Source organism: Rhinolophus hipposideros, assembly GCF_964194185.1.
Source record: "Rhinolophus hipposideros genome assembly, chromosome: 10".
Classification (NCBI taxonomy): Eukaryota; Metazoa; Chordata; class Mammalia; order Chiroptera; family Rhinolophidae; genus Rhinolophus; species Rhinolophus hipposideros.
This window is the reverse complement of record NC_138056.1, coordinates 1728007-1749223: the sequence shown is the minus strand read 5'-3', so window position 1 is coordinate 1749223 and position 21217 is coordinate 1728007. Positions and strand designations below refer to the sequence as shown.

Below are 21217 nucleotides of genomic sequence, written 5' to 3'. Positions count from 1 at the left end.
TACATTTATTTAATTACAGTCGTGTCATCTTCTGGAATATCGTCATAACGTATTAACTGCGTCCATCTGGCTGACGATTTTAACTGGGGCTTATTTTCGGAGTAGATCTTATTTTCGGGGAAACATGGTAGTAAGGAGACTCGACTTGCAATTTAAAAATTCCCAAGAAGGACTCCACAGGCCCAAAACCTTTCACTGAGGCTTTCTCCCAAGCTTTCATAGGAGAGTAAATGATAATGCCATATAATTTCTTCCAAAAAACAGAAGAGGAGGGACTCCCAATTCATTTTATGAAAGCAGAATTCCCCTGAGAACCAGACAAAGATGGTACAAAACAGACAAAACTACAAACCAATATTCCTCATAGATGCCAATATCCTTTTAAGATATTAACAAGGCATCATGCTCCCTTGATTTCAAACTATACTGTAGGACCCGAAACTGAAGCAAACTCAGACAGGAAGCGCCTGGATGTGGGTCTTGGTGATGATTTTTTGCATCTGACACCAAAAGCAAAAACAAACAAGTGGGGCTCCATCAAAGTAAAAACCTCTTCACAGTGAAGGAAACCACTGACAAAATGGGCAGCCCAGGGGATGAAGGCGATATTGTAAGTCGTGTATCTGAAATGGGACCTGTGGCTAGAATATATGAAGAACACTTACGACTCAAAAGCAAAAAGACAGATACCCCATTTTAAAAAAATGGATGATGGGTCTGAATAGACATTTCTTCTTCAAAAAAGATAGACAAATGGTCCATGAGCACATAAAAACATCTGCACACCATTCGTCAGAGGGAGATGCGAACCAAAAGCACAGTGAGATGCCATTTCACACACACGAAGATGGCTATGAAAAGAATGCTTACAAAACCAGTAACATGGAGTATGGGCGAGGAGATGGAGAAATTGTCCAGTGCCCTTACACTGCTCGTGCGGGTGCAGAAGGGCACGCACTCTTTGGCAACGAGTTATTTCTCAAAAAATTAAACGGTTTCCATCTGTGTCCGCATTCCTCTCCCACACAGTTACCCAGGAGAAATGAAATCCTATGTCTATCCGCACACACAGGTCCACAGCATCAGTGCTGATAACAGTCAAGAGGTATAAGCAACCTAAACGGCCGATTGCCTGAGGGATGGATACATAAAACACGGTATGCTCGCCCATACGAGGGAATATTACTCAGCTGTAAAAAGATAGGAAGTCCTTTTACGGCAGCATGGATAAATCCGGAAAACATCATGCTGAGTGACAGGAGCCAGTCACAAAGGACCATGTACTGTATGATTTCATCCATATGAAATGTCCAGAACAGGCACATCCATAGACAGAGAGTAGACTAGTGGTCACCTAGGATGTAAGGAGGTAGGAGGGGGGGTTGGGCGGCGATGTGTAAAGGGTACTGGGCACCTTTTGGGGGTGATGAAACTGTTTTAAAACTGACTGTGGTGATGGCAGCATCACCCTGAAATATACTGAAAAACACCAAATTGTACACTTTAGATGGAGGAATGGCATGGTACCTGAAATCTATCTTAATAAAGCTGCTACCCAAAACACTATCAGCAAATATTCAGGATCTAGGGTTAGGCAAAGAGCTCTGAGACCTGATATCAGAAGTACAATCCATAAAAAAGAATGAAGTAGACTTAATCACAGTTAAAAAGGTCTGCCCTGTGGAGGAACCTGCTAAGAGGATGAAAAGAAAGTTACAGATTGGGTGAAAGTATCTGCAAACCACACACATCTGACTCATGACTAGAATCTAGGATACATAAACACTTCTCAAAACTCAGAATTTAAAAAGCAACCCATTCGGGAAATGGGCAAATGGTAGGAACAAACGCCTCACTGGGTGGGATGTGGGGGTGGCAACAGCATGAGAAGATGTGCAATGTCACCACCCACTGGGAAATGCCAATTTAGGCACAGTGGCATGCCACCGCACACCTGTGAGAATAGGGAACGGGAACAGTAGTGTCGCCGCCAGGTGCCAGGGAGGACGCAGCCGCCGAGAACCTGATGGCTCATGGGCGAAGGAACACCAAATGGGACAGCCCCTGGGGGCAAGTTTTGCAGTTTCTTCAAAAAACAAAAACATGCGATCAGCTTCCAGCTCAGCCGTCACCCTCTTGGGCTTTTATCCCAGAGAAATGAAAACTGACGTTCACATGAGCTGTATCTGTGTAAGTTTCCCTTTGCAGCTGTAAGAAGTTACCCCAGGCTTCGTGGCTTAAAACAACACAAATGCCTTCTTTTACAGTTCTGGGGCCAGACGTCCAAAACGAATCGTAGGGGACCGAAAATCACCACAGGGCTGACTTCTTGGTGGCTCTGTCCCTTGCCTTGTTGTCTGGGAGCCACTGGCATTCCTTAGCCCAGAACCCCTTCTTCACATCGCACTGCGCCTTCTGCCCTAACTGCCAACGTGGAATTGCCTTCTCCTCTATAGTCAGACCTTCCTGTGAGGACATGATGATGACATGGGGCCTACCAGATAATCCACGGTCACCTCTCCATCTCAAGGCCCTTCATGTAAGCACATCTGCAGCCTCCTTTGCCACAGGTGCCAGGAATTAGGACCTGGACACCTTGAGGCTCATTACGCAGCCCCCCCAATCTGAAAGAATACCCCAAATGTCCTTCAATAGCTGAATGTTACAGAAACCGTGGTACATCAATACCATGGAATTCTACTCAGCAACAAAAAGTGAGCCAACTTGATACACAGCAACTTGAACGAATCTTAAGAGGATTACACTGAGGCAAAAGAGCCAATCCCAACATCATGTGCGTGTGATTCCATTTATAGAACATTCTTGAAAGGACAGAATTACAGAATCAGAGAACGGATTAGTGGTTTCAAGGGATTAAGGAGGCGTGGGCGTGGGGGGAAGTGGGTGTGGCTACAGAAGACCAGGCTCCTTGGGGACGGATGTGTTCTCTGTGGTGACATCTCCAGGTCCACAGCCTGGTGGGACCCTCCACTACAGTTGTAGAAGCTGCTACCCTGGGGGGAGTGTGTAAAGGGCACGTGGGATCTATCAGTTCTTAGGATTGCATGGGAATGTTGAAGAACACAAAATTTAATTTTTAAAAATGGGCAAAACCATGATGAGCCATTTCATCAAAGAAGACACATAATTGGCCAGTAAGCACATGAAAAAGTTCTCGGAATCATCAGTCATTAGGGAAATGCAAATCAAAGTCACCGTGAGCTAACACTTCCCCATCCCCGGCCCCAGCAGCATGGCTCAGATAATGTAGACCGAGGATAGCAAACATTAGTAAGGACCCAGAGAGACGGGAGCCCTCAGGGTTTGCTGCAGGGAAGGTCAAAGGGTAAAAGGGTCCGTTTTAGAAAACAGCTTGGCAATCCTTCAGGAAGTCCCACAGAGCTATCATTTGGCTCAGGTATCTATCCGAGAAACTGTAAGTCCTGCACACGCATGTTGTTCCTGTAGCCCAAAGGCAGAGTAACACAAGCATGTCTCCATGGGTGGCTGGACAAACACAATGCTATGGCCACACGATGGACTACGCCTTAGCCATGAAAAAGAACGAAACACTTTCATGTGCTGTCAGTGGGACGAAGGTCCAAAACCTGCTTAACAAAGCCAGACAGGAAAGATTATATTCTGACTGATTCCACTTCCGTGAATTGTCCAGAGTAGGCAAATCTATGGAGAGCACTAGGAAGTAGTGGGGTGGTGGCCAGGGACGGAGTGGGAACAGGGATTAACCAGGGATGGGCACGATGGACCCGATGGTGGGGCGGGGGTTGTCTGAACCTAGATTTTGGTCATGATGGCAGAAGTCAGTCAGTTACCAAAATTACACCGAATATGGGTGAATTTTATGGTGTATAAATTACATCTCAATAAAGTGGTGTGATAAAAAACCACTTTATATGGGTAATAGCACCACATTGAAAAGAGAGAGGAGAAGACCTCTAATCCACGTATCTTCAGACTATAGAGACAGAGCATGTGACTCTATACCCATAGTCGTGAGTAGGGTTAGGCAGAGGATGATGAGGAAACCCTGAACTCTTTCCAGACGGTTCCATCTCATAGTGATAAGGACGTATTTTCAACGTATTGTACTTGGAGCGGCGGTTGTGTGTGTGGATGTGGTTGGGGTCCAGGCATCTCACTGTGCATGAGGGGCTTGCAAATAAGGAAGACCCCAGTGCAGATGGAGTAAAATTAGAATTAGACACTGGTGTAGACTCTAGATTTCTCCATTGCCACATCTGTGTATATGCATACAGGTGTGTTGACAGTGTGGATTTGCACGTGCATATATATGTGTGTGTTTCCTCAGCTCTCTGCACAGAAAGGGCCCAGAAGAAAAGATACCCAGTAGCCGCGAGCACACCCTGGATTTGGGTTTCTAATAATTTCACTCCCCATTCAAAGGAACCAGGGCTCCTCGGAAAACTGGGGGACAGATGGGTATAAAATGAGCCTGAACCTTGCACACCAGCACATAAAGAAATTGTAAAAAAGAAAATGTGAGTCACATGGACACAGGGAGTCCACTGGTCAAATCTGGGACAATCCCAATACTAAACTAATTAAGGACAGGAAAGAATGGTAAAATTCCACAGAAACATGTATATAGACAATAAATCAATAGAAATAAACACATAGATGAGAAGGGAAGTCCTTTCACAGTATCATAGGGAGACCTTTCCTCTCAGAGTAGCACTCTAGGAAGCAGCGTTTTCAGCACTTTCATGGAAGAATGCAAGGAGTTGGAAACTCAGCATTTTGCAACCACCCCCAATAAAGCCTGGTTCCAGAAAGCCTTTAATCCGGGAGACATTTTTTGATAAGGAGCAGGATATCTGCCTGGTCTGAGAGCGATGCCCTGGCCTGTTTGTTGGTTACCAGGCAAAACAGAGGATCTGTTCAATAGGACAACCGGACAATGTTTCAGCTGGCTGATTAAAGGAGCATCAGCAATTAGGAGCAGAGGGCACTGTGTGCCGTGGGACGTGATACCCTGAGAAAAACACGTCACTGATGCAGCGTTCCAGCTGAGGGTGAGCAACTGAATCTCACCACGAGGAACATCAGAGAAACCGAACCAGAAGTGGTGGTGGTGGTGGTGGTGGCGGTGGTGGTGGGTATCCTTCAGAAACGTCCATGCCATACAAGTCACAGCCTGGTCATATTCCCAGGGGGATAAAGAGATAGACAATGAAAGGCAAGCCTGCCCCTGGCCTGGATCCTGCACTGGAAAGAAGAAATGCCACGAAAGACACTGCCATGTCAACTGGCAAAACTGGAATACAGATGGGAGATTCGGTATGCGGATTGGATTGCAGAGGTTGATAACGGTGCTATCGCTTTAAAAGGGCGTATTTCTATTTTTGAAGAAAGACAGCAAAATGTTTAGGGGCAAAGCAAAATGCAACTTACTCTAGAGTGTTTCACTACACATAGAGAAAGGGAGTTAAATGATAACCCAAGTCCAGTAGAATGTTAACAATCGGGGAATCAGATCTTAGTAAATGGTGTAGGGTGTTTTCTATCCCATTCTGATTCTTCTGCTTATTCTGTGGTTCAAAATTATTTCCAAATAAACAGTTAAAACAAAAAACAACCCAAACTCTGAGGTATCAATTTAACCCAGTGATTCTCAATGAGGGGCAATTCTGACCTTCCAGGGGACATTCAGCAATATCTACAGATATTCTGGTTGTCATGACCCAGGGGACGGTGCTGCTGGTACCCCAACAGAGGCTGGGATTGCTGGTCAACATCCTGCAACACACACGACAGCTCCTTCGGCAAAGAAAGGTCTGGTTCCACATAACGCTAGTGCCACAGCAGAGAGACCAGGCCCGACTCGGCTGACAGGATGGAGAGTCCCTCTGCTCACGATGACTGGCAGGGATGCCCAGAAGGGGAGCTCTGTCTGGGGCACAGCGAGGTCTGACAGCCCTCGAGGAAAGCAACCTGGCAACACCCACTGAAATTAACAATGCACTGATACCTGTGTTACAGGCTAAAGTGTGTCCCCAAATTCATAGGTTGAAGTCCTAACTCCCAAGACCTCAGAATGTGGCTGCGTTTGGAGATGGGCCCTTTACAGGGTGATTCGGTTAAAATGAGACCATTGGGGTGGGCCCTGATACAACAAGACTGGTGTCCTTGTAAGAAGAGGAGAGCTGGACACACAGACACCAGCGGTACATGAGCACAGAGGGACGGCCATCTGAGGACACGGCGAGAAGGCGGCCATTTGCAAGCCAGGGAGAGAGAGGTCTCATGAGAAACCAGCCCTGCCCACACCCGGACCTCAATCTTCCAGCTTCCAGGACTGTGAAGTAAATTTCTGGAGCTTAAGCCACCCAGTCAAACATCTTGGTATGGCGGCCCTATCACACTATACATCTGGGAAATTACCACGTTGAAATAAAGGTGCTAGCACCTAAGGATGTAGGGGGCAAGAGAAGTGTTTAGAAAACTGGCCAAACTGAAGCTAAGTGGATTCCCAGCCATAGAGAACACTGTGGCACCGTGGGGACTGCAGGAGAGATGTAAAATGTTGGAATGAACTGTCCCGGCATCCCTGGAGGGAGTCTCACCATGTTACCGAATGGGAAAGGCAAGATGCGGGAAAGCACGCATGACATGACCCCACGCATTTGGAAATCAGTGATAAGCCCCTATTAAATCATGTATATTTAGCTCATCGTACGTTCTGAGCACTGGGGAAGAACATGAGATTGTTAATACAGGTGCAAACAAGGAGCGGAAAAAAAAAGACTGCAGAAAACCAGACACATTATACACGTCCGTAGAGGTAGGTGTGTGGATATTACAAAGGAATGAAATTTTAAGAAAGCTTAAAAGAAAGAGCAGCCCTGAAATTTGTGGCATGGGGAGCTGGGTGGAGTGTGGGCTGTGTCGCAAGGGAGGGCAGGGGAGAGTCAGGGCAGAGGCCAGAGACACTGGAGTGTTGGGTCCACACAGGCCCTGAGTGACCACTTGCATGGTCAACACAACTGTCCTGGGAGCGGCTCTGTTAGCGCTCCTATTTCACGGATACGGAACCTGTGGTGCAGAGAAGGCAGCAGCTTGTCCAGAGTCACACAGGATAAAATGGCAGAGCCCAGTTTGGGCCCCAGGGCTGTTGGCTATCAGGCCGTGCTCCAAACCACTCCGCGAATCTGCCACTAAACTCTTAAAATCTTAATTGTAAATGCAGGATCTAATTTTCCTGGTTCAGATTTGGCAGATTTATTAGATGAAAAATAATAGTAATAAGGAAGGTTGGAGCAGATCTGAACAACGCAATGAGTCAGAATATACGTGTATGTGTAATCCACCTCTACATGTGTTTTATCTGTATGCAAATAAAATATTCTCTACAAATAGAGAATATATCTTCTTAACTTAGATCCACGGACGTTTACAAAAGCAATTTTAGTTTTGTATTTGGACACAAAGATTCATTTTAAAAGAGATTTCACAGGCTACATTCTCTCACTGTAAGCCTGTTAAATTAGAAATGAATAACAGTGATAAAAGATGTACTGCTTAACAATTAAGAAAACATCTCTTAAAAGAACTGCAGATCGAAGGAAAATAAAAAAATCAAGAAAGCAATGAAAAGGAACATATTTCATAGTAAGACCCATGTGTCACAGCTAATGCTGCAATCAGAGGAATACTTATAACCTTTAAATGCCTTTTAGAAAGAAGACTTTAAATAAATGAACTAAGCATTACTCTGAATTAAATTTTTAAAAAGAATAGTTAACCAAAAAGAGGGAGCTAATAGATATAAAAGCCCAAGTTGGTGGAATGCAAAACAAAAATAGCAAAAAGGTAGTTTTCTGATAAGATAATAAATGCATAATAAAATAAAACAAATCTCTCATGAGCTTGATTAAGAAAAGCAAAACTATAAAACCTGAGGAAAGGGGGAAAAAGGAGATAACAGATACAGAAGAACATAAAATCACTAAAGAGAGAAAATTTGTTTCCTACCAACTGGCAACATAATTGAAACCCTTGAGGTATTAATAGCAATGAGTAAATTACCCCAAAGGATGCAGTCTATTTATTTAGAGCAAATTACCATAAAACAGACTAAAAAGAGATTAAAGATCTCCTTTAAGGCGTGTACCAGGCCCAAAGGGCTTTACAACTTAGTTCTGATATTTAACCTTTAAAGAGAAGATAATACCAGCGTTGGCCCAAGTGTCCCAGGACACAGAGGCAGACAGCTTACTTTTATAAACACGGCACACACAGGATGGCAGATCTCCCACTCTGAACCAGAGACACCATTATTTCTAAGAGTAGATATCAGGAACGTCTTTCATCAGACTGAGAGGACAGTTTCTGTTTTAAAGGCCGTTTAACAGAGAGAGGATACTTTCTTTAAGCAGACCTCCAAGGACAGGTGTGCCAGCGGCTGGCTATTTTTTGCTATTTAACAGTTGCAGAAATCAGTATCCTAATAATGGGTCATTTTGCGAATGTCAGTGTAGAACACATTTCTGGAGGGGCTGAAAGGCCTATGCGTCTTTAACTTTCATTGAAATTGTCTTATTTGTCTCCAGAGAGGTTGTATCAATTTATTCTTCCGTTATGAACGCCTGAGGGATGGTCACACAGAGGGCAGTATCAAACTCTTTAATATTTGGTAATCGGATAAGTAAAAACACTCCACTGCTTTAACTTGTAGTTCTCTTATACTCAAGATTATCAACATCCCTTTTTTTCATCCCTCAGACTCATTGGTATTTCCTTTCCTGCGACTGTTTTTCTATCTTTAATCCTTCTGTCTTCATGATTTACAAGAGCTGCTTAATACAGTTGATGACATTGGTCCTATGTCTTCCATATGAGAGGCAACTGTTTTCCCCAGGCTACCACTTTAAAAATTTACTTTTGGTATTTCTTTGCTCTGCAAAATATTTTTGTTTTATATATTATTGTTTCGTTGAGGCAAAACTGACACACAAACGTCACACGTCTGAAGTGTACAGTTTGGTAACTAGACACATGATGAAGCCATCACCACAGTTAACGTAATGAACACACCCGTCATCGCCCGTTTCCTCGTATCCTTCTGTACCACCCTGACACTGTCCCCATGCCCCCCCCAGGTAACCACTGATCTTTTTGCCACTCACATTAGTCTGCATTGTCTGAGTTTTATATAAATAAAATAAGACCATATGTGCTCTCCTTTGGTCTGGGTCCTTACACTCATCATAATTGTTCTGCGATGCTTCCAGGCATTAATAGTTTGCATTAATAATAGTGTGCATTAATAGTTTATTCATTTTTATTTTTGAGTAGTATTCCATTGTTTGGATGTACCACCAGTTAAAAAACTTTATCTGTATATCGAAGGGCATTTGGGTGGTTACCAGTTTTCATCAAACTCTCTGAAGAGTCCACGTACAAGTGTCGGTATGTGTGCCTGCTCGCATGTCTCCTGGACAAATATCCAGGAACGGAATGGATCATGTGGCAGGTGCGTATTTGACATTTTAAGAAACTGCCAAAGGGTTCCAAAGCAGCGGCACCATTTTGCATTCCCACCAGGAGTGGACGAGAGTCTCAGTTCCTCCACACCCGCGTCAGCACTTGATATGGTCAATCTTCTTGACTAGCCAACACAATAATTGTGTAGCAGAATCTGTGGTTTTCATCTGCGTTTCCCTAATAACTAATGATGTGGAAATGTCTTCTTTGATGAAGTATCTGTTCAAACCTTTTGCCCATTTTTGTTGTTTGTCTTCTTATTCAGTCGTACGTGTCCCTTGTATATTCTGAATATAGGTTCTCTATCAGATGTGTAATTTGAATGTTTTTTTCTCCCAATCTCTGGTTTGTCTTTTCAGTCTCTTAGCAGTTTCTTTCACAGAGAAGGTTTAATTTTGTTACGTCCAATGAATTTGTTCTTATTACAGCTTATATTTCCGATGCCATGTCCAAGCAATCTTTAACTCAAACTCACAAAACATATTCTCCTATGCTTTCTTTTATAAGTTTTAGGCTCTAAATTTAGGTCTATGGTAAATTTCGAATTTTGTGTCTGATGCAACAGGCAGATCCAGGTTCATATTTTGGCATATGGACGTGCAGTCATTCCAACACTGTTTGTTGAAAGACTATTCTGTCTCCATCAAGTTGCTTTTGCATCTTGGTAAAAAAAATCAGCTGTCCATGAACGTGTGGGTCTATCTGGACTCTATTCTGTTCCGGTGGTCTATTTGCTTATCTTTATGCTAATACCACACGGCTTGTGTTGGTCCTCCGACTGTCCATTTTCAAAGTTGTTTTGTCATTTTAGGTCATTTGCACCCCCATACAAATTTCAGAATCAGCTTGTTAATTTCTACAAAATGCCTGCTGGGATTTTGACTGATAGTACATTGAACATAGAGATCAATGTTGAGTTTTGTGACTCATGAACACAGTATATGTCCCCATTTCTTCAGATATTCTTTAATTTCTCTCGGCAATGCTTTGTAGTTTCTTGTGTACAGCTCTCACATCTTTTGTCAAGTGGATCTCTAAGTATTTCATACTTTTAATGCTACTGTAAGTCGTCTTTTCAAATTTTCAGTATCAGATTTGCTGCTAGAATGTGGACATAGAATTGATTTTTGCATATTGGTCTTGTATCTGACCTCAATAAATTCCTATATTGGTTCTAGTAGTCATCTTGTATATCCACCAGATTTTCTACGTAGATGACCACGTCATCTGCAAATAAAGAGTTTTACTTCTTTACCAACCTAAATGTTTTACTTCTTTACCAACCTAGATGTCTAAATTTCTTTTTCTTGCTTTATACCACCGGCTAGACTCTCCAGTTTACTATTGAGTACAAGTCATAAGAACAGACATTCTTGTGTTCCTGATCTTTAGGGGAACACAGTCCACCTTTCTTCTTCAAGTTTGTTAGTTGTAGGCTTTCTGTTGGTAACCTTCATCGGGTTGGTGGTGGTGGTGGGGGGTGTCTTTCTATTTTGTATTTGCTGAGAGCTTTCAGGATGAGTGCCTGTTGGATTTTGTCAAATTCTTTTTCTGCATCTACTGAGATAATCATAGGGTTTTTCTTTTTTTTTATTTGTTGATACGGCCAATTGATTGATTTTTAAAATGTCAAATTTTGCATTCCCGAAACCCAGTTGGTCATGATGGGTTATCCTTTTAAGATATTGAATTTGTTAAGTAATATTTTGGATTTGATTTGCTAAAATTTTGCTTAGATTTTTTTGCATTAATGCTCACAAGGGATACTTAGCTATAGCTTTCTCTTCTTATAATCTCTTTGGCTAGTTTTCATATCAGGGTGATGGTGGCTTTGTAATGAGTTTGGAAGTATTCTGCCTTTTGAATTTTCTAGAATATTCCTTTACGATCTTTTTAATATCTGTAGAATATGTACTGCTGAATCTCTTATTTTTGACACTGATAATTTGTGCTTTCTCTCTTTTTCTCCTGCTATGTCTAGGTAGAGTTTTATCAATTTTATTGATCTAAAAAAAACCCAGCTTTTGGTTTCATTATTTTTTTTCTATTGCTTTTCTGTTTTGTATTTCTTTTGTTTTCCCTCTAATCTTTATTACTTCCTTGTTTCTTCTTATTCTGGGGTTAGCTTGCTGTTCCTTTTCTAGTTTCTTAAGGTGGAAGCCGCATGTCTTCTAGCGCACATGTCCTGCTGTGCATTTCCCTGAGGGCTGCCCCAGCAGAACCTACACATCGGATGTGCTGCGTTTTCATTTCCATCCCGCTGAAAATATTTTCTAGTTTCCCTTTGGATTTCTTCTCTGATCCTGTGCCATTTTGAAGCATGTTAGTTTCCAAATAGTTGAGGGTTTTCCAGAGATCTTTTTTATTATTGATTATTTTTTTAATTCCATTGTGGTCAGAGGACATAATTTCACTTGAGTCATTTTAAATTTATCGGGATTTGTTTTATGGGTCAGAACATAGTCGAACTTGGTCAATGTTCTGCCTATACTTGAAGACAATCTGTACTGTGCTATTGTGGGAGGAGTGTTCTAGAAATGTTAATTAGGTCAAGCTGGTTACAAGTATTTTCAGGTCTATATTTTGACAGCTTTACTGTTTATTTGTTCCATCAACGCTTGAGGTAGGTAAATTAAAATCCCCCACTCTAATCATGGATTTGTTTCTTTCTCCTTTTATATATTAGTCATTGTTTTCTCCTTCCTGGCTGTCAGATCCGATGTTACATTTAGACACATTTAGGTATTTGTAATTTATAAATCAAGAATAATTTAAATGCTATCCATATGCACTGTAGGATCTGATATGGACTGTCTGTCACCATTATTTTTCTAAATGTTCTCTGCTTTGGGATTTTATTTCCCCTCTGGCAGAGGAAGAATTTAAAAACAAGCAACAGTATCAGTCAAAAGAGTGAGATGCTGACCCTGATTCCAGCACAATCAGAGACGAGCTGGGGGGCCCCTGAGCCGCCTTCCAAAGGGGCCTGCAGGTTCTTTCCTGCCCAGCAAGCCAGGGACACGGGAGCACTGGCGTGAGTACTAGACTGGACACAATGAAAGCCAATTTGAAAAGAGTTCCCGGTGATCTGTGGCAACAGTTGTCCCCGCAGGTGAAAAAGCAGATGCCACGCTGGGTAGGCCGGTGGAGCCAGGGCTGGGGTGCACGCGCCTGAGGCTGGCCAGGGCCATGTGCTAAAAACCTAACAGTTGCTCTGTCCGCACCGGAAGACAGCAGGTGGTTCTTTGTTCATTATTCTCTTCCATTTGTTCCTTACACTCTATAAGGGGCACGCACCACTCTTACAATCCGAAAACAAGTGTTGAAATTTGAGAGTGGGTGTCATGTCTTCCTGGAGAGACGGGCAGGGGTGGGAGGACCTGTGGGCAGAGGCACGCAGCAGGTGGAAAGCGCGGTCACCGGCACGTGAGTGGGCGTTCATGCGGGCGTGCGCACGGGAGTGGGCTCAGTGCGCAGGTGGCAGAGCTGGAAAGCTGAGGGAGTGGTTGTCGGGATACTCGTGGACGTTTCCAGACAGCAACCTGGAGGATTGAGGTGGTCACAAGCCGCCTACACCGCATCCGAGGGACACATTCGTTTACCTGTTCACGCAGAGCAGGCTGGAGGGAGACAGGTGGTGAAGATACAGCCACAGGGCCGAAAGGTGGCAGCTCGGGGAGGGTGGGCAAGAACGTCCTGCTCCGGGAGCTGAGAACGGGTTTGAGGAGCCGGGTCCAGCCTCTCCCACTTCCCCACCACATGCCCACACCCACCTGAGAAGACACAGGCCCTCAGCCCTCAAGGCCTTGTAGGGACCACTCCCCCAGGACCCCGAGGCCGGCATGACTGACATGTGGAAACCACCATGGCCGCCCGAAGTTATAACCGGAGGTCCTCCAGAGCCTGAGGTAACGTCACCCCTGACGTCAGACCGTTTCCATCGGCCCATGTGCAGCCAAGGTAACAAAGCCACAGCAGCTCTGCTCTGGCTTCCTTGTGACCTGGTGCTGCACCTCATCCTCACGGTCCCCAACGCCAGTCCCCAGTCCCCCTGCTTCAGGGCAATCTGGGGCGCTCGTTACAGATACACATTCCTGGCCCCCCCACACGTACTGTGACTCAGAATCTCGAGGGCTGGGCCTCTGAGTCTGTGTCAAGAATAAAATTTTCTAGGTGACTTGAGGGACCCCCAGGAAAGTGCTCACCTGGAGTGTCACTGCCCAGCCCTCTCCCAGTGGGGAGCTCATGGCTTCATGGTTGGGGACAGTTCTGTCTATGGATGAGGACCCCTGTTTCTGGCAGTCAGTGGGCCTGATGCCACGAAAAGCCACTCTTTGCAAGTTCCCGAACAGGCTTGCAGAAATGTACAAACGTCCTTCTGTGGATAGTGCTGAGCTCAGGGAAGGCACCCCAAGGCCAAGGGGGGAGCAGCTGCAGCACAGCTGACCGTGTGCCGGCTTTGACACCAGGCGGTCCCAGGAGTCTGACTGCCTGAGAGCTGCACTGGGGACTTCACAGCCCCCCCATGGCCTCCCAAGGAGAAGAGGCAGAGCCTGGAACCAGCAGGAGGCAGGAATTAGAAAGAGTCTGCACATGAACCTGGGCTCCTAGAAAAGCTGGACCAATTGTATGAGGGTGACGTAAATCAAACCAACGAAGCCAACGCGTGCACTGGCAAACGGAGAAAGAGAAGAAGTTCAGTGTCTTGGTCTATTCCTTAGAGTCTAAGTGAGGCCTCCTGTCGCTGTGAGAGGCTCGGGATTGCTCTTGCAGGAAATTCGATTGGCATTTACACTGCACGGCTTGTGTAAGGAACACCGCACCTGTGAACGCACACCACAGATGTCCCCGGTCAGCTTCCCGGGTCACCTCGTACAAGCAAAGGGAGTCCTTCTCCAGAGCAGTGTCCCCTCAGCACCCAGGAACCCCACGGACAAAAGCCTTCCCACTCACAGCCTCAGCTTACCAATCCACGGGGAAACAAAGCACCACAAGCGAGAGTCAGGAGAAGCCACAGGAACAGAGCTGGACTTTCTAGGGACCACAGGTCATGAAGCCATTGGGTGATGATGACAAAAGAAGCACATTCAAATGACCCCAAAACTCAAAGTTGTGAAATATGAGGCAGACACGCGGTGCCCAGAGGAAGCAGAGGAGCCCCCAACAAGGATGTAGAAATGAAAACATGTCTGATTGAAATGGAAATCTCAATGCGTGTAGCGGGCAGTGGATCAGACACTGTCGAGTCAGTAAAGCAGGAAGAAATGACCGAGGACACAGCACAGGGAGACAGAGATGGAAAAGATCAGAGACGGCCCCGGAGGACAGACGACACGGTCCGGTAGAAGTTTCTAGAAGAAGTGAGCGAGACTGGGGGAGGCAACACTCTGGTATGGTAGGTGCTGGTTGTCCACAGCTGATGAAAGACAAACCCAGACTCAGGAATCACAGACACTTGCAGGTGGGAAAAATTAAAATAACCTACCAGCTCGACTGGTTGTGGTCTCAACAATGGAACAATGAAGTCAAGGAGAAGGTCTGTAGAGTCACCAGAGGGGGCCCGGGTCACCTTCAAAGGGCTGTGCGTTAGCTTGGCAATGCTAGAAGCCAGGGGACGATGGCACACTTCCCAGGTGTTCAGAGAAAACACATATCTCAACCCGCAACGTTTCCCCAAAGAGGCCACCATCCCAGAGCAAAGGCAAAACGCAAGAATTTCAGACAAACAGAAACCGAGCTGGCCATCCGCAGACTTTCACTGAGGGAAACACAGGAGGAAGGAAATGAAACCCGAGTCATGAGACAGAAAACGGGCACGATTGTTGGTGACTATAAGCACCTCGCAGCTGCGTGCAATGGCAGCCATGTAACAAGGGAGGACTTGTAACAAGAGCGCTGATGAGAAGGCAAAACCCAAACACAGGGAGACAGCAGCCCATGAAACGGGGGGCAGTGGGGTTCAGGGCCCGCCGGCTCTGGGAAGGTCTTGGATGGACTACAGGTTGTGACTGGATAAACCCAGCAGGTGCCACCAAAGCACAGAGTCAGCACGCGCAGCCTGACAGCGAGATGACAAGGCCAGCCTCACAGGGTTTCACTGTAGAGCCCGGGAACGGCTCACGAGTGACACGCACATCCTGGGAGCACGCAAACTGGAGTGGGAGCCACGAGCCGCCACACGGCTGGGTCACGGACCTCAATGCGTGCCCCTGCCTTCAGTCCCACTGTGACGGTGTCACTTCGGGCCTCAGACTGGCCTTCCCCAGCGTCCTGCCTGTTGCCCCTGACCTGTTCCCCCATCCATGCCACCCCAGGCAAGCCAGGACAAGCACAAAGCTGACCCACGGCCACTCCTGCTCTGTGGACTTCTGGGATCTGGACCATCCAATGCCTGGGGCTCCTGGTCACAACTCATGCCCGAGGCCTCCAGGCAGAAGCGAGGATGACCCAAACAGCACCAGCATGTGCCGGGAGCCCACAGGGGCCTCCAGGTGAGGTGGGTGAGGTCAGCACCCCACTTTACAGACGTGGTGGCCCAGTGAATGTTAGGACAGGAGCAGTGGCACCGCTGTCTCCCTCTGCTGCTCACATCCTTTCTCTCCCTCTGTAGCAGCCCTGTTGTCACCTCTTCCAAGAAGCCTTCCAGGGCCCGCCAGCCAAGCCAGGAGCGGTCCCTCAGAGGCTCACAGCCCTGTCCCCTTGCTGCCTCGCCCATCTTCCTCCTGGGAGGGCCAGGGGTCCCTGCCACCTCCAGGGGTCTCACCCAGCCTCCCACAGAGCAGGACCCTGATGAAGAGTCCCTGGTTCCTGGTGAGCCGGGCAGTGCAAACTGGAGACGGGAACCTGCGAGAGGCTGGAAGCTGGGGCAGGGTGGGGACTCCTGCGCCTCTGCCATCCTTCCCCATGAGCAAGGCCCCAGCTGCCAGTTGTGGCATCTCCCTGAAACAGGGATCCACCCAGCAGGGACAGTGGCTTAGACAAGCCTCCGGAAGCCATGACTGTGGCCCTGGGCCTGAGGGTGAGGACAGAGGTCCAGAGACACTGTGGGCCCCAGACAGGGAGAGAAATCAGCACCGTGGGGAGAGGGGCAGGCGGGGGCGTGGGCGGGGACGGAGGTGACTTCTGCCTTAGGTGCCACCCAACAAGGCTGTGGTCGCGGCCTGGGCCTGGCTGGGCAGTAGGCAGCCAGTACGAGTGGGGGCGCCCCTCTGTGCAGCCGGGGCGTGGGCCTTTCCCAGTGGTGGCCTCAGTGCCAATCCACACCCCTCCCCCCCCCCAGGGCTCTCGAACACGGGTAACCCCCGGGGACCGCTCATAAAGGCGGTGGCTCCAGGACGGGCTCACTTATCGAGTTGACAGGAAAGAACCCTCCTGTGTGTGGAACATTCCATGACGGGCACCTGACTTTCTGGCCACTTGCGCCTCATTAGCATCCCCCGGACGTCACTGCGTCTTAGTAACACCAAGTGGGCCGAATGGACCATGGTCCGGCCGCTCCACATTCAGCAAACAGTAAGGGATGCTTGACCCTGTGGCCAACCTGCGCGCTCGCATTGGCCGGAAGCCCCATTCGCATCGCGAAGATGGTCATGCCCTGACTCAGGAGCTGTGTGGGCACCGGGCATCTGCGCCCACTGCAGTGGGCAGGCGGGAAGCACGTCCCGGAGGCTCACCCGTGGTGTGGCTGGGCCAGAGCTCCATCTAAATCGTGTGTGACGAGGCCACAGGCAGCCCAGTGCCCGCAGGCCAGTGCCAGGCTCCGTCCTGCCCACCCAGCTCCCAGACAGGATGTGCTACGGCCCCTCTCCAGGACACTCTCTGCCCTGCTGCCAGGGACAGTGACCAGAGGCAGAGGACACATCATGGTCAGCCGCCCAGGAATCATGCGCGTGGCAGGCCGGGCACCAGCCACCCACGAGCATAGAGGGTCGGGTCCAATGTGCGCTTGTCGCCCTCTGCCATGCTTGAGGCTGTCCTCACAACTACCAATCAGCCAGAACATTCTGGTGGGCTCCGGGGTGAGGTCCAAGAAGGGAGCGGCCGACACGGGAATGACAGAAGAGCAAGGCGCCGAGGAAGGGGACATCAGTACTGGCTCTGGACCCCGGTGCCCAGTCCACACGGGTGGGGGGCAGCATGTGTGGGCCACCGCCTCTCCGCCAGACTCGGGGTACCAGCAGCAGGAGGAGGGTCCCTCCAGGGCGGGGTCAGGCCTTTGAGTCATGGGGGGAAGGAGGGCACACCAAGCCAGCAGGAGCCAACCCAAGGCCTGGGACAGTGATGTCCATCAGACGACAGCATTTGGTCTGGGGAACTGGGCCCCCGTGAAGCCCCCGAGGCCCATGCCAGCCCCAGGGGTCGGAGCTGAGTGGCCAGGCCCCACCCTCACACCCTCGCCCTGTGTGAAGGTCTCTCACCAGAACTGTCATAGCTGTCGGTGGAGAAGTGGTCCGAGACGGGCTCGCACGTGATGTGAGGAACAGTGAGTATCCTCTCCCCTGGACTCACGCCGTTGTCCTTGTCCAGTTTGAACTTTCTTTTCTTTACCTAACAAACCAGACAATCCATTGATGGTCCTGTGCCCCCTCTGCCAGGCCCCCCACTGTCCCCCGAACACCTGTGGCAGCCCCACTGAGCCCATGCCAAGGAATGGGGCTCAGGAGCCCAGCCCAGGACCCCCCCCCACAGAGGGGTCCCGTGGAGGCTCAGTCACTGCCTCGGGGGGCAGGCGGACAGGAAACTGGCTAACAGACAAATATACAAGACACGACCAGGGCAGGTGGTGACGAGAACTCTGGCTCTGGAGGGCTCAGGCATGCGTGTGTGCCACGGCCCCGGAGACGGGCTGTGGCAGTCCTGTCTGGGAGCTGGGTGGTCAACTGGGGGACGGGCCTTTTGGAGGATGTAACCTGGAGGAAGTGAGGGCACAGGCCATGCCGGAACCTAGAAGCTTCCAGTAGAGGAAGCGGCAGGTGCAAAGGCTCCAGAAGGAGCTGGAAACTGGCAGAGGTGGGTCCATCCAAAGAGGGTGTAGGTGATGGCCAGGAAGGAGCTTGCTGCCAGGGCCGTCCCCACCACTCCAGCCAAATCATGAGACTCTTGCCCAAAGCCTGCCCGAACTCTTCTACCTGGGTCCTCAACACCCTCTTCCCCGAGCCGGACGCCACCTCCATTCCCAGCCGCCTGCAACGCCAACCACAGAAAGCCCAACACCAAGGCCATCTCAAGAGCCTTCTCTCCAGCACTGGCCACAGTGCAGCCCGCCCCCGTCCTGGGCTCCTCCTCGGGACCTCCCCGGCCCTGGCCCTGGAGCAGCCAGCCCTAGTGCCCGTCAGTGTGGGGACCCTGACTCAGGGCTGAGAGGGGCCTGGTACGGCGGGGTCCAGCACGGGGCGTCCACTCCAGTGCCTGCAATGGAGCTGCTGCCCTGACGTGAGCACCATGAGCTGAGACACCAGGTCAAATCCTGGCCAGGAGCTGCCCCCATCCCGCCCACTGACGAGCGGCCCCCATCCTGGGCAGATGGGGGCTAGTTACCATGACAGACTTCTTGGGCTTGGGGCTGGGGGAGAGCAGAGTGTGGCCCCGGGAAGGCTTCCGCACGTAGATTTTCCAGGTGGAGGAGTCGGGGTTCTCGGCAGCGTAGCACCTCCATGCCGTCTGGAACCAGAAGGGGAGGCTGTCACCCGCTGAGCCCCCCGTGGGGCCTTGTGCAGAAGCTACTGCTCACCAACCCTAACCCTGCCTGTACCCCCTTCCTGGCAGGACAGCGGGGGGTCCTGTGTGCCGGTGCCCCCAAGCCCCCAGGCTCAAGCCTGGCCCCTCACCTCCCAGAGCTGCACCTGCACAGCATGGCTTGGACCCTTCCTGTGCCACGCAGCACATAGCTTCATGTGCTGTGATTCACAACTTAGACCCCACAGAGGCCTTTGCTGTGAACCCCAATCCATCTGCTGCCACCTCCACCCCCCAGTCCCTCCTGGAGGCCGGCCCCCAGCCCCGGAGATGCAAAGATGTCTCCTCGGGGCACGCACGACGAGGGCAGGATAAGCACACAACTGGACAGCTGGGGCCCGTCCAGTGAGCACGCCCAGGGCCCGTGGCACTCGTGGGAGGTGACACTGAGTGGTCAGGAAGCAGAGCTCCTCCCAGAGGCCTGAGTGTGGGGCCCAGGTGCCTGGGCGCCACCCTGCAGTTATGGGAAGCCTCCAGATGGCACGTGGGTGAAGGTCTTAAGCCTCCATTGCACTGACTGCCACACAGGACGCCCCGGAGGAGAGGCAGGCGTGGGACGGGAAGGGGTGACAGGAGGCCTTCTCACTGTTGGCCGTGGGAGCCTGAAGAAGGGATGAGGTGAGGAAGGTGCTGGCACATTGGCGGGGCTCCCGGGGGGCCGCGACAGCACCCCTGGGATGGGAACCCCGCTGACATGGTGGCTGGGGCAGGGACTTGCCACCCTCACACTCACTCGGGTCAGGAAAGGCCCCAGGCCTGGCCCTTCTGAGCTCTCATGTCACACACACGCCAAATCGCCTCCGTGTGCCCCTGTCCCAAGCAGCCTGAGCATATCCTGTCCACAAGCACGACATCCCCCGGCCACCTGGCGCTTCCTTGCCCAGCTCCAGTCCTCCCTCTGTGCTGCTCGTGTCCCACCCCCTCAGCTCGCTGCCTATCTCCCACCTTCCCAGGGAGGTTCATCTGAGCCAGCGATTCTACCTGAGGCTGGGCCAGTTCTTCAGGCCTGCTTTATGGTCTCTCCAAAAGAAAGACGAAACTGTGGGGCTATGAAATCAGGCCTGAGGGGGCCCAGCCCCTTGTCTTTATGGCTGTGGCCTTTATTTCCTGCCGTCCAGGTATAATGTCCAAGCCCAGATAGTTGGTGCTGAGAGGGCTGCAGGGGGACGAGGTGGAGGCCTCGGCTGAGCCCCCACGCCCAGGCTGGATAACTCCTGCCCAGCCCTCACCAAGGGCCTAGCTGGGGCAGAACGGTCAGGAGACCGAGGCCACAGGTGTGACCCCCACGATCCCTGGGGGGTGTCCAGCTCTGGGCGCCCAGAGGGGTCCACACTGCACTGCAGCCACCCCTCCGGGCAGAGGGTCCCGCATCTACGGCAAGACACACGTTCTGGGCCCCTTGCCCAGTCACTCCACGGACACACCCTGGACCTACTCATCGCTGCTCCTCGGTCCCCAGCAAGGCCAGTCGCCAAGACCCTCAGGCACACAATCTTAAAATGGTTCCTCTGCCTAAGTCTTTGTTTACATTAAAATGGCCCAATTCTCTGCTGAGTTCCAGGAGCCTGGGGTCACAGACTGGAGCCAAGTCCAGGGGCCCAAGGCCCACTGCCTCCTCGCCTGCTTCCGGAACCTTCCTTCCCCCACCACTCTCAGGCTCTGCCTCCTCCAGCCCCCAGCTCTGGGGCAGCCTCGTCACAGCAGTCTTGGGGTGAGGGTTGCAAGGGGCCGTCTTGCCAGGCTCCCCAATGGGCAATGAGGGGCCTCAGCATAGGTGCAGCCTGTGTTGGGCAGTGGCTGGGCCTTGTGGACGCCGAGCTGGCGCTGGTCCTCAGCAGCCACGATCAGGGTGCACCGAGCCCCGTGGGTGCTAGGGGTGGCAAAGACACACTGGCGCTGCACCAGCAGGGCTCTGACCCCTGTGAGGACAGCCACCTGGGACCCTTACTCCTCCCTC

At 50.0% G+C, this 21217-nt stretch overlaps 1 protein-coding gene across 5 annotated transcripts in view; it reads right to left on the bottom strand.

The window, feature by feature from the left end:
- KCNQ1 (potassium voltage-gated channel subfamily Q member 1) overlaps positions 1 to 21217 on the bottom strand; it is a 305793-nt gene that overhangs the window by 195004 nt on the left and 89572 nt on the right. For all 5 annotated transcript variants that reach the window (XM_081062874.1, XM_081062870.1, XM_081062871.1 and 2 more), the window contains exons 9-10: positions 19063 to 19185; positions 17943 to 18072 (exon numbers count right to left, since the gene is read on the bottom strand). In XM_081062874.1, coding sequence (XP_080919000.1) covers positions 17943 to 18072; positions 19063 to 19185 — 253 coding nt within the window. The remainder of the gene's footprint in view (positions 1 to 17942; positions 18073 to 19062; positions 19186 to 21217) is intronic.